Below are 23,869 nucleotides of genomic sequence, written 5' to 3'. Positions count from 1 at the left end.
CTTATTGAATGGCAGAGCAGACTAGAGGGGCCAAGTGGCCTAATCCTGCTCCTATTTCTTATATTCTTTTGTTCTTATAGAAGGTTGATAGAGGTGCTCGAAATAATGCGGAGTCGAGAAAGAATAGTTAGAGAGAAACTGTTCCCATTGACGGAAGGGTCAAGAATCAGAGGACACAGATTTAAGGTGATTGGCAGAAAAACCAAAGGTGAAATGAGAGAAAACATTTTTACGCAGCAAGTGCTTAGGATCTGGAATGCACTGGATGAGAGGGTGGTGGAGGCAGATTTAATCATGGGTTTCAAAAGGGAATTAGATAAGTGCCTGAAGGGAAAAAATTTGCAAGGCTACGGGGAAAGGGAGGTGGGGGGTGGGACTGTCTGAAGTGCTCTTGCAGAGAGCCGGCACGGACTTGACGAGCTAACTGGCCTCCTTCTCTGCTGTAACCATTCTATGATTCTATGAATCTATGATTCATGTGTTTTAGTTGTGTTGGGTGAGGGATAAATATTGGCCTGGACACTGAGGGGGAACTCCCCTGCTCTTTTTTGAACAGTGCCATCCACCTGAGAGGGCAGATAGGACCTTGGTTTAACATCTCATCTGAATGTCGGCACCGCCGACAGTGCGGCACTCTTTCAGTAAATCTGAATATTCGGATGGATTTCAACTGCATCAAAAGATGTGTAAAGTCTAGAACCAGTCAACGGTGTATCTATGTCAGCCTTGGCTCAGTTGGTGTCATTCCTGCCCTGAGTCAGAAGATCATAGGTTCAAGCACCATCCAGGACTGGAGCACATAAACTAAGCCGAGGGAGTGTTCCGTTGTTACAGCTGTTATGCCCCAATCTGTTTTAGTGATGTTGATTGAGGGATAATTGTTGGCCACAACATTGGGGAGAACTCCCTGCTCTTCTTCGAAAAAGTGGCTGTGGGATCTTTTACGTACATCTGAGAGAGCAGAGGGCCTCAGTTTAACTTCTCATCCAAAAGATGGCACCTCCACAGTGCAGCACTCCCTCAGCACTGCACTGGAGTGTCAGCCTGGATTATGTGCTCAAGGCTCTGGAGTGGGGCTTGGGCCCACAACCTTCATTCTGCCTTAGAGGTAAGGATGATAGCCCATCATCAGTGCAATCTCAAAGCCTATATTAATTATTTTTTTATTTATTTAATGGCAGTTCCTCTCCTGGTGTGAGTAGAGATTTGGGAAGGTGATATTGAGTGATTCTGACTCCTAGAATTTCCCGGTTGTAATTAGATAATTAGGAACATAATTACTTTCTAAAATCAGAGACTGAAGGAGTGCCAAGGTCAGTGAACACCTTATTACTAATAACAATTTGTAAAGTGAGAGCTGATTTTTCTGATGCAATAGGAACATAGGAACAGGAGTAAGCCATTCAGCCCCTAGAGTCTGCTCAATTATTCAATTAAACCATGGCTGATCTGCACCTCAACTCCATTTACCATCAAGGATGGGAAAGATATTGTTTGCAATACAGAAGACATTTTGCAGAGCACAAAAGAGAGGGCAGGAAACAGAGGCTCACAGGGGGACAAGGAGATCCTATTCAATTGCTCACTTGGGCATGGTGGTTCAGGATGAGAATTCAGAGGACATTAGAAAGGCCAACCCCCTGAGAGCTAGAAGTGGGGAAATGAGGCAGCTTGGGTGGGTGCTGGGTGAGAGCGAGTACTGTGTTCAATGAGAGAGTAACATTGCATGCTGTACAAGATTGTCAGTCATGGGGAGAGGACCTTTGAGAAGCAGAGTCTAGGGGGAGAAGGGGCAATAATAAGTTAGAGAATTGAAGAAGGGCAAACAATGAGTCTGGCGCATTGGTCAAGTGGTGAGCAACACCAAGAAGGCCTTAATTACATCCAAAGATTTTGCGGTGGGAGGGCACCGAAAATTGTCAAACCCAACTCCTCCCTCTGTCTTCAGCCTGGCCATCTGGTGTGCAGGGATCTGTGAACAGTGAGGCCCTAGCATTAGTTTTTCCTGGGCATCCCTTCACTGAGGCATCCAGCGAGCATCACCAGAGGCAATGAAAATGTCCCCTCCCATCTCATTGCAACAACTAGACTGGGCTCGCACCTAGTACAAGACAGCCTCCGCTGTGCACCATAGGGTAGCCTGGTGGATTCCCAGTGGGGGGAGAGATTCACCCTGGCAGAGGACATAGAAAAATCAACCTAATTACTTCTGTGAGGTCTGGTGTCTTGCAGTGTTCATAACCAATGTGGTGTTTTCCCTGGTGATATGCTGCTTTAGTAAATTTGCTCTACTATTGCGATGGGCAAACTGTTGTCCCATTCAGGCTCTCTGAACACTGGTAAACATCAGAAAGAGCACTGCTGGTCCTGAACTGCCCATGAGCAATGCGACAAGAGTTCTTCCAGCGCATCTTAGAAAGCTCCCATTTTTGTTGGGAATTTTTCACCATGTAAAGAAGGAAAGAAAGAACTTGCATTTCTATAGCTTCTTTCACATCCTCAGAACATCCCAAAATGCTTTACCATCAATTCAATATTTTTTGAAGTGTAGTCACTGTTGTAATAAAGGGAAACACAGCAGCCAATTTGCACACAGCTATGTCCCACAAACAGCAGTGAGATAACTGAACAGATAATCTGTTTTTTGGTGATGTTGTTTGAGGGATACATATTGGCCAGAACACTGGGACAACTCACCTTCATTACTTCGAATAGTGCCATGGGATCTTTTATGTCCAGCTGAGAGGGCAGACAATGCCTTGGCTTCACGTTTCATTCATAAAATGGCACCTTGAACAGTGCAGCAATGTCTTAGTACTCCAGTGAAGTGTCAGAACTGAGATTATGTCCTCAAGTCTCTAGAGTGGGGCTTGAACCCACAACCTTCTGATTCAGAGGCATGAGTGGTGTCACTTAAGCCAAATCTTGCATTAATTGTACTCTCTCTTGCATTTAGCCACGTCACAATGACATGGTCACTGGTGCAAGGATTCCTTGATTATCAAAATTTTCCAGCATCTCAAGATGCGACAGCTCAGTGGTGCTTGTGTGTATGTTGTAACACCAACATTGCCTCATGACCATGGGGGATGTAGGCTTAATTATGCCTCTCACCCAGAACGACTCGTCTTTTGATTTTCCCTTCCCCCCCAGCCTATATAGGAACAGGAGTAGGCTATTCAGCCCCTTGAACCTGTTCCACGATTCCATTGAATCATGGCTGACCTTTATATTAGCTCCATTTACCTTTCATGATTCCATATCCCTTAATACTCTTATCTAATAAAAACTATCAATCTCAATTTTGAAATTTTCAAGTGGCCTAGCCTCAACAGCTTTTGGGGGAGAGTGTTCCAGATTTCCACTAGCCTTTGTATGAAATGCTTACTGACCTCTACCCTGAATGGCTTCGCTCTAACGTTAAGGCTATGCCCCCTTTTTCTGGACTCCCCCACCAGAGGAAATAGTAGTATAGTATTTGGCGGTCCCTCATATCGAGGATGACTTGCTTCCACACCAAAAAGGGATGAGTTCACAGGTATTTCAATGAGGACCTGATATTCCAGGTCGCGAACTACATATTAAAGGGTGGAAGATGCCTGTGCGTGGATTCTTTTAAAGTGGGGTGGCTGTTGCACACCAGCCACCACACGAGCTTGACAGAGCTAGGTCTTGGTCCAATGGCAAGGGTTAACCAAGATGACTAGAGACCAGCTCTGCTGCACGGACCTAGTGCTCACACATACTCCTACTGTCCATAGATTGCAGTGTGGGCTGGCCCGTGCTGTCCCTGGACCCACGCCTCTTCCGGGCCCCAAACTCTTGTATCTCCTGGGCCTCGATCTCTCGCCGATCCTCTGCCCCGACCTCGCCGTTCCTTTGCTGCTTGCCGCCTCTCCTGCTGTACCTGGGCTGCTCCGATGGTCCTGCTCACGCTCCAATTGGTGACCTGGATTCTGGTGACGTTAATCCAGTCGCCCTCCTCGAAGCCGTCGTACTCTTGGACTAGCTCCAGCTCCTCCTTATAGCCTCGACTTGCAATGCTTACGAAATGCTTATGAAATGCTTAATGACCTCACCTCTGAACGGCCTAGCTCTAATGTTAAGGCTGTGCCCCCTTTCTCTGGACTCCCCCACCAGAGGAAATAGTCTCTCTCTATCTGCCCAATTGAATCCTTTAATCGTTTTAAACCCCTTAATCTTCCATACTCAAGTATAGTGTTCACTGCTCCTTGATTGCAACAGGAGAAGTTCAAAGGAAAGGTTATTCTGGTGTAGCATCGAGTGCCTCCTGGCAGCCAGCACAAAGCAACATTGACAGAGGGTTTGTAACAAGCCACCTGCTCAAAAATGTTGTATCACCTGCAGGGACCAGATGGACTGGGGAAAAGCAGAGGAAAGTTGCACTATTGAGTGTTTACTGGTCTTTGCGCTGATGGCCTGCGGCTTTGAGAAATTAATTTTCCTTGAGTAACATTTAATTATACATTACAGATATTGTTAAGCAATGCATGCCCTAATAAATTATTTCTACAGCTAAAGACTTATTTACGATGGATTAGAATGGAAATAATATGCATTTTACTGTAAAGGGATAACTGGACATCATCCCTCTGCATAATCCCAGTGACAAAACTCATTGTAGCCCCTTTATCATTCACGGGGCACATATGGAATCCAAGAACCTTACAGCACAGAAGGAGGGCATTCAGCCCATTGTGCCTGTGCTGGCTCTTTTAAAGAGCTGTCTAATTAGTCCCATACCACGCACTTAACTTAGCTATTGTTTTTGCTTGCCAGTGACACAGTTTGGAGTCTATTGGATAAACTCCTGAGTGGGAGTAATGCACGATGGGAGTGTCGATAAGATAATAGGCATGACAGTGTTGTAGCCTCGTCTCTAACTTCAAGCGTGGTTCCCCGTTGGGAGTGTCAGATTGGCAAATTTATTCTATTCTCAGCATATAGTTTATTTACAAGCGTACGGGGTGGGGGGGGGGGGGGTGACGGGGGGGAATGGCCCTGAGAAGAGTTCAGTCCAGGACCTGAGCTGATGTCCAACTGAAATCATAGAAATAAATTTATAGCACTGAAGGAGGCCATTCAGCCCATCATGTCCGTGCCGGCCGATAAAGAGCAATCCAGTCCAATCCCACTTTCCAGCTCATAATCCATAGCCTTGTCGGTTACGGCACTTTAAGTGCCTATCCAAGTACGTTTTAAATGCGGTGAGGGTTTCTGCCTCTACCACCCTTTCAGGCAGTGAGTTCCAGACCCCCACCACCCTCTGGGTGAAAGAATTGAGATATCAGAAATGACTGGGATAAATAAAATAAAGTAAAGGAGCTGAACTAGAAACATAGAAATATAGGAACATGAGGAGATTATTCAGACCCTCATGCCTGTTCCACCATTCAATTAGATCATGGTTGATCTGTAACTCCATTTACCTGCCTTTGCTCCATATCCTGTGATAACCGTACCCAACAAAAAACTATCGATCTCAGCCTTGAAAGTTTCAATTGACCCCCAGCATCCATAGCATTTTACGTTTGAAGGACACCCTCAAAGCCTCCTTGATAAAGTGCAACATCCCCACTGACACCTGGGAATCCCTGGCCAAAGACCGGCCTAAGTGGAGGAAGAGCATCCGGGAGGGCGCTGAGCACCTCGAGTCTCGTCGCCGAGAGCATGCAGAAATCAAACGCAGGCAGCGGAAGGAGCGTGCGGCAAACCAGACTCCACAGCCACCCTTTCCTTCAACCACTGTCTGCCCCACCTGTGACAGAGACTGTAATTCCTGCATTGGACTGTTCAGTCACCTGAAAACTCACTTTTAGAGTGGAAGCAAGTCTTCCTCGATTTCGAGGGACTACCTATGATGATGATTTAAGATGGTGCCCCCTTGTTCTGGACTCCCTCACCAGAGGAAATAGTTTCTCTCTGTCCTCCCGATCGAATCCTTTCAACATTTTAAACACCTGGATTAGATCGCCCCCTCAATCTTCTAAACTCAAGGGAATTCAAGCTAACTTTATGCAACCTGTTCTCATAATTTAAACCTTTTAGCACAGCAATGTTTCCTTTAAGCTGTGTGGCTGCGCAGCTGTCTGCTAGTCTTGTACAGCCCGGGACCGGCTTTTACAATGTGAAATTTCACACATGCACAAAACTTTGAATGGGCTGCGCAGCCGTTAAAGGGAACGCACATCCAAATTTAAAATTGGGGTGACATTGTTTAAAACCAGTATCATTCTGGTGAATCTGCAGAACCAGCTGGTGAGAGCAGCGATGCTCACATAAATTAACCTTGGACAGTGAGGAATGTGTTGCTGTTCCACTTAACTCTCGCTTAATCTGTTGTCACGTCGAAGTGATGCTGCAGGGAGCTATTTACTCAGCTCCTGCTGTTCAGGTCATTTATATTCTATCTGATTCTGGTTACATGAACGTTTTCTCACCGTCCTGACCCATTTTATACTTGAGGATCCAGCCATATATGTTTTTAACAACAGCTTCAACAACTTGTATTTATATTGAATATATTGTATTAAAGTAGGGCGCAAAAGTGCTACAAAGTCTACAGGAGTACAGGGAACTTGGAAAGCCCACACTGATTTCGATATGAACCCCATGTGGGTTCAAGTCCCACTCCAGGGACTTGAGCACAAAATCTAGGTTAACACTCCTATGCAGTGCTGAGGGAGTGCTGCACTGTCAGAGGTGCCATCTTTGGGATGTGACGTTAAATCGAGGCACCGTCTGCTCTCTCAGGTGAATGTAAAAGATCCCATGGTACTATTTCGAAGAAGAGCAGGGGAGTTATCCTCAGTGTCCTGGCCAATATACATTGTCATATTGCTGTTTGTGGGAGCTTGCTGTATGCAAATTGGCTGCCGGGTTTCCCACATTACAACAGTGACTACACTCCAAAATGACTTCATTGGCTGTAAAGTGCTGTGAGACATCTAGTGGTCTTGAAAGACACTATATAAATGCAAGTCTTTTTTTTTAAGATGCCCATGCTTTCCCTCTCATGGGAATGTGTCTACTCTGTACCCGAATCATCTCCTCTTTGAAGTCCTCCCATTGTTTAATTACTGTTTTGCCTCCCAGTTTTTGATCCCAGTCCACCTGGGCCAGATCTTTTTACAACTCACTGAAGTTAGCCCTCCTCCAGTTAAGTATTTTCGCACTTGATTGTTCCTTGTCCTTTTCCATAGCTATTCTAAACCTGATGATATTATGAAACACTATTCCCCAAATGCTCTTCCACTGAAACATGCCCCACTTCATTCCCCAGAACTAGATCCAGCACTACTTCCTTTCTCATTGGCCTGGAAACACACAGGTCAAGGAAAATCTCTTGTACACAGTTCAGGAATTCCTCCCTCTCTCTGCCCTTTAAACTGTTACTATCCCAGTCTATATTAGGATCATTGTAGTCCCCCAATATCACTACTCTGTAGTTCTTGAATCTTTCTGTAATTTTCCCACAAATTTCTTCCTCTATCTCCTTCCCACTATTTGGTGGCCTATTGTATGCTCCCTTAGCATAATAACTTGTAATAATTTTCATCAAATAGATGCTGTCTTTGACCCCTCAACTACTCTCGAGTGCTATAATAGTTTATTTGATAAATACTGCTACCCCTTCTTTTTTTCCCGTTCCCAATCTTACCTGAATACCTTGTAGCCAGGAATATTAAGTTCCCAATCCTACCCTTCTTTAAACCAAGTCTCTATTATTGCCATTATATCATAGTCCCATGTGGTGCCTGCAGCCAAGCTATGTGCATATGTCCTCCAAACCCATCTTAGACTCCCTCGCAGTTACCCCCTCTCTGGTCCCTCCTATTTCTGAACCTCTCTTTGTTCTAATATTGTTTGTCTCTCCCAGTCCTCTGTGCACCTTGTTTCTCCTCTCTCTAATGTTTCTCCTGGTACCCATCCTCCGCCACAGCACTACCCACAAGGACATTGGTCGCAGCTCTACTGAGATGCAACACGTCCACCTCAAACAGGTCCCTCCTGCCCAGAGCTGGCCCCGATGCCCCAGGAATCTGAAGTCCTCCCTCCTGCACCATGTCTCCAGTCACACCGTGATCTACCTTATCCTACTATTCGTATACTCCAGAGTGTGGCACTGGGAGTAATGCTGAGATTACTACGTTTGACGACATGCTATTTAATTTCCTCCTGAGCTCCCGAAACTCTGACTGCAGCACCTCAACCCTTTTCCTTCCATTTCATTGGTTCCCCTCCCCCCTCAAAATATTCTGCACCCCCTCAGTGATGCTTTTTACCCTGGCGACAGGGAGGCAACACACCATCTGGTTTGAGGGATAAATATTGGTCAGGAGACCTTCCTGACTCTTCTACAAAAGAGTGGCATGGAATATTTTATGTCCACCTGGGAGGGAAGATGGGGCCTCAGTTTTGCATCTTATCTGAAAGACAGTACAATGCTCCCTCAGTACTGCACTGGAGTGTCAGCCGAGATTATGTGCTCAAGTCTCTGGGGTGGGACTTGAACCAACAACCCACTGAGCCATGTCTGACCCTCCAAGTATTGAACCATTTTCACATGCATATACTTCTACATTTGAAGAATGGCATTGTTAGGAAATTTGAGTGGAAAAGAATGACTGGAGTTGGAGTGAAGCCTGGTCGGAAATAATCTGATGGAAAAAGCTTAAAGACTCTTGCGCTATCAAACCACAATGGAGGTCACAGTCATTGTGTAAAACACAACAGATTGAGTTTAAGTAAAATAGGTTGAAAGTGTGAAGTAGATCTGTTTATGTTTCGTCGGTTGATTTAACTGTAAATTATTGTGGATGCTTTGGGGGATGTGAATATAAACGCGAATGGTTCTGCGTGAGACAATCTAACGCGTTAAGTGGATTAGGCATTGTATCAGATTCAGTATTGATTATAGTGCATTGGGTGTAAATTCTCTTGGCGTTAAAGCTGGTTGTGATATAAATAGGTTTGGTTTTTATGCAAAATATTCTTGTTTACTCGAAGGTGTTAACAACAACAGGTGTCACTACTCAGTCACACAGTTAAACAACAACGTGTGCGAGAGCTGCTTCTACTTTACCCTGCAGTCAACCATCCCGCAAGGCTCTTCACTCCCGTCACAAAGAACAGGGTGTCAGTTTTAACCAACGCCCAAAAATAACAGCACCCGCCCCCGCCCACACCACCACCACTGCCAACCAGATGTACTCTGATCAGCAGTCAAAAACTGGTCCTGCTCTACACAGGAGCATAGGTTGCCCAGAGGCCAAAGTCGTCCCCATGGAGACTGACAGACATGCAAAAAAAAATTTTTTCAAATTTGTTCCTGGCATGTGGGTGTTGCTGGCAAGGCCAACGTTTATTGCCCATCCTTCATTGCCTTTGATCCAGTTGGCTCTGTGTGCTGGGGGCACTTTAAAGGGACCGCGTGGGTAAGTGCAAATCGAGCGATCGGCACAAAAGGATCAAAAGCGAGTCCACTAACATTTCTTGCAAAACATGCACATGTAAAAGAGAGCCATTTAAAAAGAAACAGAGCAGCCTCTTTACAACAGCCTCACAGTACAGTGACTGGTACTAAGCTGTTTGACACAGTGGCCATTAAGGCCCGTAGTGATGAGAAAATGGTGGCTGACTAGCTTCTGCCCGCTTCCCACGGATCCTGCAGCGGCCGCCATTATGGGCAGGTTGGCAGCGCTGCTGTTGCTGCGCTCGCTGCAGATATTTAGATTAGGTAGATCATTACGTCAATGAGTGTGCAACGCTCATTTGATGCGCGATCTGCCATTTTGGAAGACGTTGCTTCACTTGCCGTCCTCTCCTAATCACGACCAGCTGACCAAGCATTCAGCAGCCGGAAGGAGCCCCCGGTAGCGCTATTTAAAGGGATCATCTTCAACAACTTGCAGCTGACATGTTTTTTCTACTGGCTCTGTCTAAGTTTCTGCAACTCATAGCGCTTTCTAAACTTGTTTAAAGTTGCTGAGGTGACAGGGCGTGTTGTTGCAAATGCAGAAGCCTTGCTTCTCATTTAAAAGCTTCTGCTCACAGCACTTGATCATAGTCATGGGGGCTCTACTTGCAGTCCCCCTCGCACTTTGAGTATCTTCGGGAATGGGAGCGAAGGCAGCGAAGAGCAGAAGATGCGCGCAGAGGGAGGAGGAGGGCCAGGGTGACTCTCAGCAGGAGACCTTACCCACCTACAGTCCTGCAAGAGCACTTCTCTTACCTCCACATCAGACAGGAGCTTTTTTTCCCCAAAAATATACTTTATTCATCTAAAATTTTCACAATACATTGGAAAATAGCTCAGTACCTTGCGGTCAGCAATTCCATACAATTCGTTTGGATGCTGACAGCAGTTCCATACAATGCACGAGCGTGCATTTCATTTCAAGGTACAGTTTAGTACAATCCGTAAATCACGTTACATGTAGTACTGTGCAAATGAGGGTATTACATGGAGCAGATGGGAACAGGTTTACATTAGATTCCAGGATACATTTCAATACCGATCACGAATCACGTTACATGTAGCACTATGCAGATGAATGCAGTACACGGACCGGATGGGGGTACATTTTAATTTCTTTACAAGTTACTAAACAGTGCAGAGACTTTCATTATACATGGCACAACACAGGTGTTTTTCAGTACATGGTGCTCTATGTATACAAGCAGATTAACAAGTACAGCCCGAGGGGGGTCTGATTCCATCCCCTGGGTTTACCGTGGCAGAAGGGCCTTAAACTGTGGCTCTTCCCCATCGTGTCTTTGCGGCGACTGCACTAATCTTTAGTGCGTCCCTCAGCACATACTCCTGGACCTTGGATTGCGCCAGTCTGCAACACTCGGCCATGGATATACAATCCCAGGCAGCGGAGGAGCTCAGGTCAAGACCTCCCTGTACATTGACGACGTCACCGTCTTTTGCTCGGATCCACAGTCGGTCTGCGGATTGCTTCACCAGACTGATTCCCGGGATGGCAGGACTGACATATGAGGAGAGACTGGATCGACTGGGCCTGTATTCACTGGAGTTTAGAAGAATGAGAGGGGATCTCATAGAAACATATAAAATTCTGACGGGACTGGACAGGTTAGATGCAAGAAGAATGTTCCCGATGTTGGGGAAGTCCAGAACCAGGGGACACAGTCTAAGGATAAGGGGTAAGCCATTTAGGACTGAGATGAGGAGAAACTTCTTCACTTAGAGAGTTGTTAACCTGTGGAATTCCCTGCTGCAGAGAGTTGTTGATGCCAGTTCATTGGATATATTCAAGAGGGAATTAGATATGGCCCTTATGGCTAAAGGGATCAAGGGGTGTGGAGAGAAAGCAGGAAAGGGGTACTGAGGTGAATGATCAGCCATGATCATGCTGAATGGTGGTGCAGGCTCGAAGGGACGAATGGCCTACTCCTGCACCTATTTTCTATGTTTCTATGTTTCTATGTTTCATTGTTTTCTCTCTGAACAAAGAGAAACAAGAGGAGCACGCATGTGGCTTTGCCAGGATATCAAGCTTTCCCATGGTGCAGGGGCCATCGACCGCACACATGTGGCTTTGCAGGTACTGCATACCAGTCCTGAGATGTTCTGTAACCGCAAAGGCTACCACTCACTTAATGTGCAGTCGTGCAACCACGCCCAGGGCATCATGCTAGTGAATGCCCGGTATCCTGGCAGCAGTCATGATGCTAGCATCCTGCGTCAGTCTGATGTTCCAGCAATCTTCCAGCCACCACTCAATCCCGAGGTTGGCTGCTCGGAGACAAGGGCTAACCGCTCTGCACCTAGCATTTCTGGGTGAATCACTTTGGACAGGTGCAGGTAATTAGCGCTGACCGGTGACAACGCCTGTTTTCGGGCCATATCCAATTTCTAGGCCACAGAGTTTGTAGAATGGTTCTGGTACTAGACACGCAGCCCAGAGCTGGTGAGCTTAAATCCCACCATAGGAATGTAGAAATAACATAGAAACATAGAAACATAGAAAATAGGTGCAGGAGTAGGCCATTCGGCCCTTCTAGCCTGCACCGCCATTCAATAAGTTCATGGCTGAACATGCAACTTCAGTACCCCATTCCTGATTTCTCGCCATACCCCTTGATCCCCCTAGTAGTAAGGACTATATCTAACTCCTTTTTGAATATATTTAGTGAATTGGCCTCAACAACTTTCTGTGGTAGAGAATTCCACAGGTTCACCACTCTCTGGGTGAAGAAGTTTCTCCTCATCTCGGTCCTAAATGGCTTACCCTTAATCCTTAGACTATGACCCCTGGTTCTGGACTTCCCCAACATTGGGAACATTCTTCCTGCATCCAACCTGTCTAAACCCATCAGAATTTTAAACGTTTCTATGAGGTCCCCTCTCATTCTTCTGAACTCCAGTGAATACAAGCCCAATTGATCCAGTCTTTCTTGATAGGTCAGTCCCGCCTTCCCGGGAATCAGTCTGGTGAACCTTCACTGCACTCCCTCAATAGCAAGAATGTCCTTCCTCAAGTTAGGAGACCAAAACTGTACACAATACTCCAGGTGTGGCCTCACCAAGGCCCTGTACAACTGTAGCAACACCTCCCTGCCCCTGTACTCAAATCCCCGCGCTATGAAGGCCAACATGCCATTTGCTTTCTTAACCGCCTGCTGTACCTGCATGCCAACCTTCAATGACTGATGTACCATGACACCCAGGTCTCGTTGCACCTCCCCTTTTCCTAATCTGTCACCATTCAGATAATAGTCTGTCTCTCTGTTTTTACCACCAAAGTGGATAACCTCACATTTATCCACATTATACTTCATCTGCCATGCATTTGCCCACTCACCTAACCTATCCAAGTCGCTCTGCAGCCTCATAGCATCCTCCTCGCAGCTCACACTGCCACCCAACTTAGTGTCATCCGCAAATTTGGAGATATTACATTTAATCCCCTCATCTAAATCATTAATGTACAGTGTAAACAGCTGGGGCTGCAGCACAGAATCTTGCGGTACCCCACTAGTCACTGCCTGCCATTCTGAAAAGTCCCCATTTACTCCTACTCTTTGCTTCCTGTCTGACAACCAGTTCTCAATCCATGTCAGCACACTACCCCCAATCCCATGTGCTTTAACTTTGCACATTAATCTCTTGTGTGGGACCTTGTCGAAAGCCTTCTGAAAGTCCAAATATACCACATCAACTGGTTCTCCCTTGTCCACTCTACTGGAAACATCCTCAAAAAATTCCAGAAGATTTGTCAAGCATGATTTCCCTTTCACAAATCCATGCTGACTTGGACCTATCATGTCACCTTTTTCCAAATGCGCTGCTATGACATCCTTAATAATTGATTCCATCATCTTACCCACTACCGATGTCAGGCTGACCGGTCTATAATTCCCTGTTTTCTCTCTCCCTCCTTTTTTAAAAAGTGGGGTTACATTGGCTACCCTCCACTCCATAGGAACTGATCCAGAGTCAATGGAATGTTGGAAAATGACTGTCAACGCATCCACTATTTCCAAGGCCACCTCCTTAAGTACTCTGGGATTTAGTCCATCAGGCCCTGGGGATTTATCGGCCTTCAATCCCATCAATTTCCCCAACACAATTTCCTGACTAATAAGGATTTCCCTCAGTTCCTCCTCCTTACTAGACCCTCTGACCCCTTTTATATCCGGAAGGTTGTTAGTGTCCTCCTTAGTGAATACCGAACCAAAGTACTTGTTCAATTGGTCCGCCATTTCTTTGTTCCCCGTTATGACTTCCCCTGATTCTGACTGCAGGGGACCTATGTTTGTTTTTATATAGCAGGTGGCCATTCAGCCCCTCGGACCTGCTCTACCATTCAATGTCATCATGTACATCAACTCCATTTACCTGCCTTAGCTCTATATCCCTTGATAACCTTATCTAAACAAAATCTAATGATCTCAGTCTTGCACACTTTAATTGTCCCAGCATCCACAACCTTTTGGGAGAGAGTTCCAGGTTTCAAAAACACCGTTTTAAAGCTTAACACCTGAACAGGAACTTAACACTTGGACTGTCATATCTTAACACTCTGGTGCTCTACCGACTGAGCTATCCAGGCCCTCATGGCAAATGGTAGCAATTGAACTCAGCAAATAAATTGTGGGCTGGTTCCTTCATATCCTTTACTTCCTTCGCCCCACCATTGGCGGCCGTGCCTTCAGCCGTCTAGGCCCAAAGTCTGGAATTCCGTCCCTAAAGCTCTCCGCCTCTCTGTCATGCTTTCAGATGCTCCTTAAACCTACCTCGTCACACATCCTAATGTTTCCTTTTTGTCTGATTATACTCCTGTGAAACGCCTTGGGACGTTTTACCACCTTAAAGGAAATATATATATTGTCGTTTGCGCCACTCTCTTCTAAAAATTCAAAGAATGTCTTTGACACCCAAATGTAGCAAGGCCAGCTAGAGGTAAATTAAATTACATAGAATTTACAGCATGGAAACTGGCCATTCGAGGCAACTGGTCTATGCTGATGTTTATGCTCCACACAAGCCTCCTCCCACCCCTCTTCAACTACCCCTATCATCAGATCCGTCTAGTCCTTTCTCCCTCATGTACTTATTTAACATTCTCTTAAATGCATCAACGCTATTCATAGAATCATAGAAGAGTACAACACAGAAGGAGGCCATTCGGCCCATTGACTCTGCGCCGGCTCTTTCAAAGAACAATACAATAATCTCCTTCAAGTATTTATCCCTTTTGAAGGCTACTATTGAATCTGTATCCACCGCCCTATCAGGCAATGCATTCCCAATCCTAACTAATCATTACGTTCAAAAAATGTTTCCTCATGTCGACGCTGGTTCATTTGCCAATCACCTTAAATCTGTTTAATTCACCTCAACCACACCCTGTGGTAACAGGTTCCACATTCTCACCACTCTCCGGGTAAAGAATTTCCTTCCGAATTCCCTGTTGGATTTATAGGTGACTATCTTATACTTATGGCCCCTAGTTTTGTTCTCACAAGTTGTGGTTACAGTCATTGCTTTCTCCCATTGCAGTGACGGATGGGCGGACCGCGAGGAAGTGATTGAAGCCTACGAGCAAGAGGCAGTGGGAGGGATCACGATCAAGCTGCAGTCTGCTGAGGTCACCTGGTTCGACGAGTACTACCTGAAGCTGAAACTGGACACCAACACCCGCAATCCGTGGTTCCCCGAGTTCTGGCAGCACCGCTTCCAGTGCCGATTGGAGGGCCACCCTCAGGAGAACCGAACCTTCAAAAGACTCTGCACAGGTAAACAAAACATTCGCTCCTGCCTCTCAACACCGCGTGGTATATACTCCACTGCTCAGAATTCAGAGTCGCTAAAAAAAAACCACAGTAACGCAAATTAAACAACAGGGCAGAGTGGGAATTTTGGGATCAAAATCTCGTCGTTCCCCGTCTGCGTGCACAGGAGCGCGTATCGTGAAATTCCATGCTCCCAGCCAGCCATTATCCACCCGTTAACCTAATGTAATGGCCAGCTGGGAACGCACAGTCTTGTAATCTTCATTTCCGGAGGGGGCTCGCGGGACCCCTTTGAGCTTGCAAAGAAAAAATATATATATCGAAGGATCAGATTGTTCAAATGAAGCGACTTTGAATTCAGAGCAGATTACATTGTATTTCGGACTGTTTCTTCTGTACTTTGTCTTTGTTTCCCTACTTCGATTGCAACTGTCCTCCAAAAATAAAAGAGCCCAAAAAATTAAATATGAGGGGGTAGAATTTCCACTTTGGGTGCAGTCGGGAAATTGCTTCCAAAATGCGCTTGAGATTGGGCTGGTTAAGTGACAGTTCAAGTTTACGCTAAAATGTATTTGCATAATGACAATCGTATAATCTTCCACGAATCAGCGCAATCAGGCAGCGTAATAGAATTTCCATTTTAAAAGTTTTCCCTGATGTATTTAAGAGTGGTAACCTGGTGTGTTTTTTTTGATACAGCTGAAAATGGGTTTATCATCACATATAAGCTTTTTTAGTAGTGTCCTTTCCTCCACCTTTGAGTAACCTGATTTAAATTCGCTAAAAAAAGACTTCAAATGCCTATACTGAACCATTTACTAGTTTTATTTGTGTGGACTAGTCGTATCTTAGTAAATTAAATATATTTTTTGATATGAACAAACTTGTACAACATGCCCATTGGTGCCTGTGCATCAATGAAAAAGAGTGCAATTTGAAGAGCCTTCCCGAACCAGTGAAGTCGGCGGATTCTTGCAATTCTGACCTGGGGGAGAGGCCGATTTTGTGGGCGGGGCCTGATCTGGATGAACTGAATCTTAAACCAGTGTGAAAGATCACAGAAAACACGAACACAAGTGGTTTTGGGCCTAACTCACTTAAATATAAAATTCCCCAATCATTTGCGCTGTTTTTGGCCGATTCCGCCCGCATTGCGCTGATATTACCAGCGGAAACTCCTCCCCCCAACCCCGCCCTGAGAGGTGATAACCCTGAACTGTGGCATGGCCTTCATCCCATAAATGTGGCTTCGTGTTATCTCGTTAATTTAGCACAGCGATGTTGATTTGGGTGATTCTTCGCTTGTACCGCTTCCTAAACCCAGCACCTGCTGCACTGTTCAAGGTCTGTTCAAACTTCTCCAACTGCAAGAGGTCAAAGCAGCCAAACATTATGGACTGTGTGTCTGTTGTATCCCCTACAGCCCACCATTGTGTGTCTGTTGTATCTCCTACACCCCACCATTTTGTGTCTGTTGTATTCCCTACAGCCCACCATTGTGTGTCTGTTGTATCCCCTACAGCCCACCATTGTGTGTCTGTTGTATCCCCTACAGCCCACCATTGTGTATCTGTTGTATCCCCTACACCCCACCATTTTGTGTCTGTTGTATTCCCTACAGCCCACCATTGTGTGTCTGTTGTATCCCCTACAGCCCACCATTGTGTGTCTGTTTTATCCCCTACACCCCACAATTGTGTGTCTGTTGTATCCCCTACAGCCCACCATTGTGTGTCTGTTTTATCCCCTTCACCCCACCATTGTGTGTCTGTTTTATCCCCTTCACCCCACCATTGTGTGTCTGTTGTATCCCCTACAACCCACCATTGTGTGTCTGTTGTATCCCCTACAACCCACCATTGTGTATCTGTTGTATCCCCTACAGCCCACCATTGTGTGTCTGTTTTATCCCCTACACCCCACCATTGTGTGTCTGTTGTATCCCCTACAACCCACCATTGTGTGTCTGTTGTATCCCCTACAACCCACCATTGTGTGTCTGTTGTATCCCCTACAGCCCACCATTGTGTGTCTGTTGTATCCCCTACAACCCACCATTGTGTGTCTGTTGTATCCCCTACAACCCACCATTGTGTGTCTGTTGTATCCCCTAGCCATGCCTTCAGCTGTCTCGGCCCTAAGCTCTGGAAGCCCCTCCCTAAACCTCTCCACCAATCTCTCCTCCTTTAAGACGTTCCTTAAACCCTAGCCATTCCTAATATCTCCTATGTGGCTCGGTGTCTGATAAGATTCCTGCGAAATGCCTCAGGACGTTTTACTATGTTAAAGGTGTTATATAAATATGAAGTAAAAACAAAACATGCTGGAAATACTCAGCGGGTCAGGCAGTTTCTGTGGAGAGAGTAACAATGTTGACATTTGATGACTTTTCATCAGTACCTTGGGACGTTTAAATTTGTTAAAAATGTTATATAAATTTAAGTTGTTGCATGTAAACTTGTCACGCTGTATGTACACCCTCTTGCCAGTGATGGCCCTGTAGTGCCACAGTTTTTCTTTTCCATCTCTTCAACCTATTTCGCAGAGAAACTCTAGTACTACTTGTCATCTCCCTAAATTGTCAGAGTTTAATGTATGGTCATTGACCTGAAACGTTAACTCTGTTTGAGTGTGTGTGAGGTGGACGGAAGTGTGTGCGAGAGTGAGTGTGTGTATGTGCGAGATGGAGTGAAATGTGTGTGAGAGTGTGTGTGAGGTACATGTGTATGTGAGGGTGTGCGTTTGTTAGGTGGAGAGATGTTTGTGCATGAGAATGTGTGTGTGAGGTGGAGGGAATTTTGTGCGAGAGTAAGGGTGTGGGGTAGAGGGAAGTGTGTGTGTGAGAATGTTAGTGTTATGTGGAGGCAAGCGTGTATAGGAGAGAGTGTGTGAGATGGAGGGAAGGGTATGTGTGACATTGTGTGTTTGAGGTGAAGTGAAGTGAAGAGAGTTTGTGTGATCGGTGGAGGAAAGTGTGTGTGTGTGAGTATGTTTGAGGTTAAGGGAAGTGTGTGTGTTGGTTTAAGGGAAGTGTGTGTGTTGGGTTAAGGTAAATGTGTGTTGGGTTAAGGGAAGTGTGTGTTGGTTAAGGGAAGTGTGTGTGTTGGTTAAGGGAAGTGTGTGTGTTGGTTTAAGGGAAGTGTGTGTGTTGGGTTAAGGTAAATGTGTGTTGGGTTAAGGTAAATGTGTGTTGGGTTAAGGGAAGTGTGTGTGTTGGTTAAGGGAAGTGTGTGTAAGAGAAAAGGGAAACATTTGTGGCCACCACGAGAGTTGGTGTCACCGGCAACTTGGGCTAAGGGCCGCTGAAAATGAACGAGGTGCTACCAGGGAAAAATTCGTGCTGAAAGCTAAAGATTTTTAGCCCAGCGCTAACGTACCATGTAATGCTCTCCTGGTGGCATTAGTGGATAGATGCACCAACGTCAGTATTCTCACTCAGGCCAACATCCTCAGCATCGAAGCACTGACCACACTCGACCCAGCTCCGTTGGGCAGGCCACGTCGTCCTCGTGCCCGACACGAGACTCCCAAAGCAAACTCTGTACTCGGAACTCCTACACGGCAAGCGAGTCCCAGGTGGGCAGACGAAACATTTCAAGGACACTCCCAAAGCCTCCCTGATGAAGTGCAACATCCCCACTGACACCTGGGAATCCCTGGTCCAAGACTGCCCTATGTGGAGGAAAAGCATCTGGGAGGGCGCTGAGCACCTCGAGTCTCATCGCTGAGAGCATGCGGAAAACAAGCGCAGGCAGCGGAAGGAGCGTGCGGCAAACCAGGCTCCCCACCCACCCTTTCCTTCAACCATTGTCTGTCCCACCTGTGACAGAGACTGTAATTCCCATATTGGACTGTATAGTCACCTGAGAACTCACTTTTAGAGTGGAAGCAAGTCTTCCTCGATTTCGAGGGACTGCCGATGATGATAATGGCATTAGTGCAGGCATGGAAGTCGAAGTTCCCATCCTGTAGCAGCATTCCATCTTCTAACAGCCTCTGGGAGTGATTATGGGTAATTAAAAGGGCAATGCCTTCTAAACTATTAAAAATTATAATTACGTGAAAAAACGCAGTTTTCAGCCCTTACTGCATTAAAAAAATGAACAGTAAAAAGAAGTCCCAAATGGGAATCTTCAGTACTTAAAGCTGAATTCCCTTCCAAACCTTAAAAAATGGGAAAAGTGCTTCGGCACTAATACAAGTGGTTCAGCAAGCCAGGAAAGGGGCACCCATGTCTCTCACAGCGCAGGGGGTCAACACTGCAAGAGAGGTCCTCTAACTACGGAGGCCAGGTGGCCCTCCAGAAAGAAGGATGTGGAACCAGATCACCGAGGCCATCACTGTCAGCAGTGTCACCCCACCACCTGGCTCCAGTGCCCAAAGAAGCTTCATGACCTCAGACCACTGGTGAAGGTCAGTGAATGCATCTTCAAAAGCCGTCTCCTACCAACTCACACACTGTTCAATTCATGTCTCCCACCCCCACCCCCGCCACCAATCACTCACCTACCAACAATCTGCACCAATCACGAGGCACATCTCCCATTCGTAGCCTCACCTCACCCTATTGGTGGAGTCGGTGCAAGCCATTCTTGACAGGGGCATGGCTGAGCCATGCTGGTATCCTCATACATTATGTTCCTTCTCACATGCATCTCTTGCTTTCCTGCCTTCCCCTCACCACAACCCTACCTGTGCCATCCTCATTTCAGACACCCAGGAAATGCAGCCTACCCAGCCATTGGTTGGCCAAGAAAACTGAGAGGAGAGAGAAGGAGAAGAGCGAAGGAGGAGAGGAGAATGAGAAGGAGAAGGAGAAGGAGAAGGAGAAGAAGATGATGATATTGGATGGATAGATGTATAAAGTTGGATTGGAAAGTTTGCTTTGTGGTGGTTTTTATTTCAGCATAGTGGCCAAGAAGATGTTGTGATGGTCAGTAACAGAAATATGTTGAAAGGAAAATTAGGGATGTGGTCACTGGTACAGCAGGTGGACAATGACGTAGTTGAGCAGATGCCAGTGCCTGGAGCAAGGGTATTGCCAGGGGGTCTTGTACTTGTCTTTCTAATGAAACAGTATGTTGGTTATGACAAGACCATGTTCTGAACATTTTGTCAGGAAGATACCATTGGAATTGGTTTTTGTAGTGTCCTTACACACTACTGTAAATTCACACGAGGCACATTCTGCAGACAAGGTCACTCTGTGACCTGAACCTTTATTCACAGGACCAAGAAGTGATGATGACCCTGCGTGGGACCTCCCTTTATATACCTGGATGACCAGGTGAGGAGTGTCTCCCACAAGTTCACCCCCTTGGTCAAGGTGTGCATTTCTTAGGTGTATACAGTATGCAGTGTTGTTATGAAGGTTACAGTTACATGAAGGTTACATACATGACATCACCTCCCCCCCCCCCCCCGCAACGTCTTATGGGGTCAAAGATTAAGTCTTTCGGGCGGTCGACGCTCTCTCGTGGAGCGCCGCAGTTGGGGCTCTGGTTGTTGAGCCTTGGCATGTGTCTCTGTCACCTGTGGTGATTCCGGCTTGTCTGGGCTGGCCGCAGGGACTGTGCATGCTGCTGAATGTTCTTGTTGCTCGTTCACTGGCGGTGGTGTGGGCAGCATCTCATCTTCCTCAGGTTCCTCAGTGTCCATGCTGAACCTTTTTTTTACTTGGTCCAGATGCTTGCGGCATACCTGTCCATTGTTAAGTCTGACCACTATGACCCTATTCCCCTCTTTGCCAATTACAGTACCCTGAAGCCACTTGGGCCCCAAAGCGTGATTAAAAACAAATACAGGGTCATCGATTTCTATACATCTCCCCTTTGAGTTACGGTCATGGCACTCATTTTGGGACTGGCGCTTGCCCTCAACAATGTCTGACAGGACAGGGTGAATGAGGGACAGCCGAGTTTTAAGTGTACGTTTCACGAGTAGTTCCACGGGCGGGATTCCCATGAGCGAATGCGGTCGGGACTATTGGCCAGCGGGAGGCGCAATAGGCGGCATTGAAGAGAGGGTCCTTGAATCCGGAGCATGCCTTGTTTTATGATTTGGACCGCACGTTCCGCCTGGCCATTGGAAGCCGGCTTGAACGGTGCCGTCCTGACATGTTTGATGCCATTACCCGACATGAACTCCCGGAATTCATAGCTAGTGAAACATGGGCCGTTGTCGCTAACCAGGATGTCCGGCAAGCCGTGGGTCGCAAAGACCGCACGCAGACTCTCCACAGTGGTGGATGTCATGCACGAATTCAATATGATGCACTCAATCCATTTCGAGTACGCATCAACAACAATGAGGAACATTTTTCCCATGAACGGCCCCGCGTAGTCTACGTGAATACGTGACCATGGCCTGGTGGGCTGAGTGGGACCTCCCTGGGGACATTGCCGAGCTGGGCACATGTCGTGCACCTGCGAACACAGTGTTCCAGGTCTGAGTCAATTCCCGGCCACCATACATGTGACCGGGCAATGGCTTTCATTAGCACGATGGCTGGGTGCTCGCTGTGGAGTTCCCTGATGAATGCTTCCCTTCCCTTCTGGGGCATGACTACCCGGCTGCCCCATAGTAGGCAGTTGGCTTGGATGGAGAGCTCATCCATCCGTCTGTGAAATGGTCTGACCTCCTCGGGGCATGCTCCGTGTGCGGGCGCCCAATCCCCAGTCACAACACATTTCTTAATCAAGGATAGGGGGGGATCTCTGTTGGTCCAGATTTTGATCTGGCGGGGTGTGATGGGGGAGCCCGCGCTGTCAAAGGCTTCAACAGCCATGACCATCTCAGCGCTTTGCTCCGCTGCCCCCTCAGTGGTGGCCAATGGAAGCCTACTGAGCGCGTCAGCGCAATTTTCGGTGCCTGGCCGGTGCCGTATGGTGTAGTCAAATGCAGCCAGCGTGAGAGCCCATCGCTGTATGCGAACTGATGCATTGGCATTGACAGCTTTGCTGTCTGACGACAGGGATGTTCACGGCTTGTGGTCCGTTTCTAACTCGAACCTTCTGCCAAAAAGGTACTGGTGCATCTTTTTCACCCCGTAGACACATGCGAGTGCTTCCTTTTCAACCATCCAATATCCCCGTTCTGCTTGGGAGAGCGACCTGGAGGCATAAGGCACAGGTTAGAGTTGGCCCTCATCATTATTCTGTTACAACACGCACTCAACCCCACAGGATGATGCATCACATGTCAAAACCAATTTCTTACAGGGATTTTACAGAGTCAACAGCTTATTAGAACAAAGCAGGTTCTGCGCCCGATTGAAAGCCCGTTCCTGACAGTCCTCCCAAAACCAATCGCAACCCTTACGCAGGAGCACGTGTAGCGGCTCCAACAATGTGCTTAAGTTCGGCAGAAAGTTCCCAAAATAGTTCAAGAGTCCCAGAAATGAACGCAACTCCGATGTGTTGCAGGGCCTGGGCGCACGATGAATTACCTCCGTTTTGGATTCGGTGTGCCGGATCCCGTCTGCGGCAACCCTCCTGCCCAAAAACTCGACCTCTGGGGCCAAAAACACACACTTGGACTTCTTTAGTCGCAGGCCTACCCGGTCCAGTCGGCGTAGCACCTCCTCCAGGTTATGGAGATGTTCCTCGGTGTCTCGACCCGTGATAAGGATGTCGTCCTGAAATACGATTGTTCCAGGGATGGAGTTGAGCAGGCTTCCCATGTTCCTTTGAAAGATAACGGCCGCTGATCGAATGCCAAACGGGCACCTGTTGTAGACAAACAGTCCCTTGTGCGTGGTGATGGTGGTCAGTAGCTTGGATTCTTCGGCCAGGTCCTGGGTCATGTAGGCTGATGTGATGTCCAATTTGGTGAACAGCTTGCCGCCTGCCAGCGTGGCAAAAAGATCCTCCACTCTCGGAAGCGGGTATTGGTCTTGTAGTCACACTCGGTTGATAGTGGCCTTGTAGTCGCCACAGATCCTGACCGAGCCATCCATTTTTAGGACAGGGATGGTGGGGCTTGCCCAGTTGCTGAATTCAATGGGCGAAATTATGCCTCTCTTAGCAACCTGTCCAACTCACTCTCAATTTTCTCCCGCATCACATACGGCACAGCTCTGGCTTTGTGGTGCACTGGTCTGGCGTCCGGGGTGATGCGTATCACTACTTTGGTACCTTTGAAAGTCCCGACACCAGGTTGAAATAGTGACTCAAATTTCTGTAGGACCTGTGAGCATGAACTTCGCTCCACAGATGAAATGGCGTGCACATCCCCTCATTTCCAGTTCATCTCGGCTAGCCAGCTCCTCCCCAAAAGCGCGGGACCATTTCCCGGGACAATCCAGAGTGGCAGCCGCTTCTCTGATCCATTATATGTGACCACCAACATTGCACTGCCTAGCACTGGGATGATCTCTTTGGTGTATGTCCGTAATTGCATGTCAATGCGTTCTAGTTTGGGTCTGCTGGCTCTGAGTGGCCATAGTTGCTCAAATTGTTGGACACTCATAAGTGACTGGCTGGCCCCTGTGTCCAGCTCCATGTGTACCGGGATGCCATTTAATAGAACTTTCATCATCATAGGTGGCGTTTTGGTATATGAACTGTGGATGTTTGCC

General features: G+C 46.9%; 1 protein-coding gene across 1 annotated transcript in view; it reads left to right on the top strand.

Annotated features, from left to right (window-relative positions):
- Positions 1 to 23,869, top strand: part of LOC139272718 (metabotropic glutamate receptor 1-like) — a 633,444-nt gene that overhangs the window by 524,932 nt on the left and 84,643 nt on the right. Inside the window, exon 3 of the mRNA XM_070888814.1 lies at positions 15,059 to 15,294. Coding sequence (XP_070744915.1) covers positions 15,059 to 15,294 — 236 coding nt within the window. The remainder of the gene's footprint in view (positions 1 to 15,058; positions 15,295 to 23,869) is intronic.

Source organism: Pristiophorus japonicus, chromosome 9, assembly GCF_044704955.1.
Source record: "Pristiophorus japonicus isolate sPriJap1 chromosome 9, sPriJap1.hap1, whole genome shotgun sequence".
In the NCBI taxonomy this organism is placed as follows: Eukaryota; Metazoa; Chordata; class Chondrichthyes; family Pristiophoridae; genus Pristiophorus; species Pristiophorus japonicus.
The sequence above is the reverse complement of the archived record's forward strand: the minus strand, read 5'-3'. Positions and strand labels throughout refer to the sequence as shown.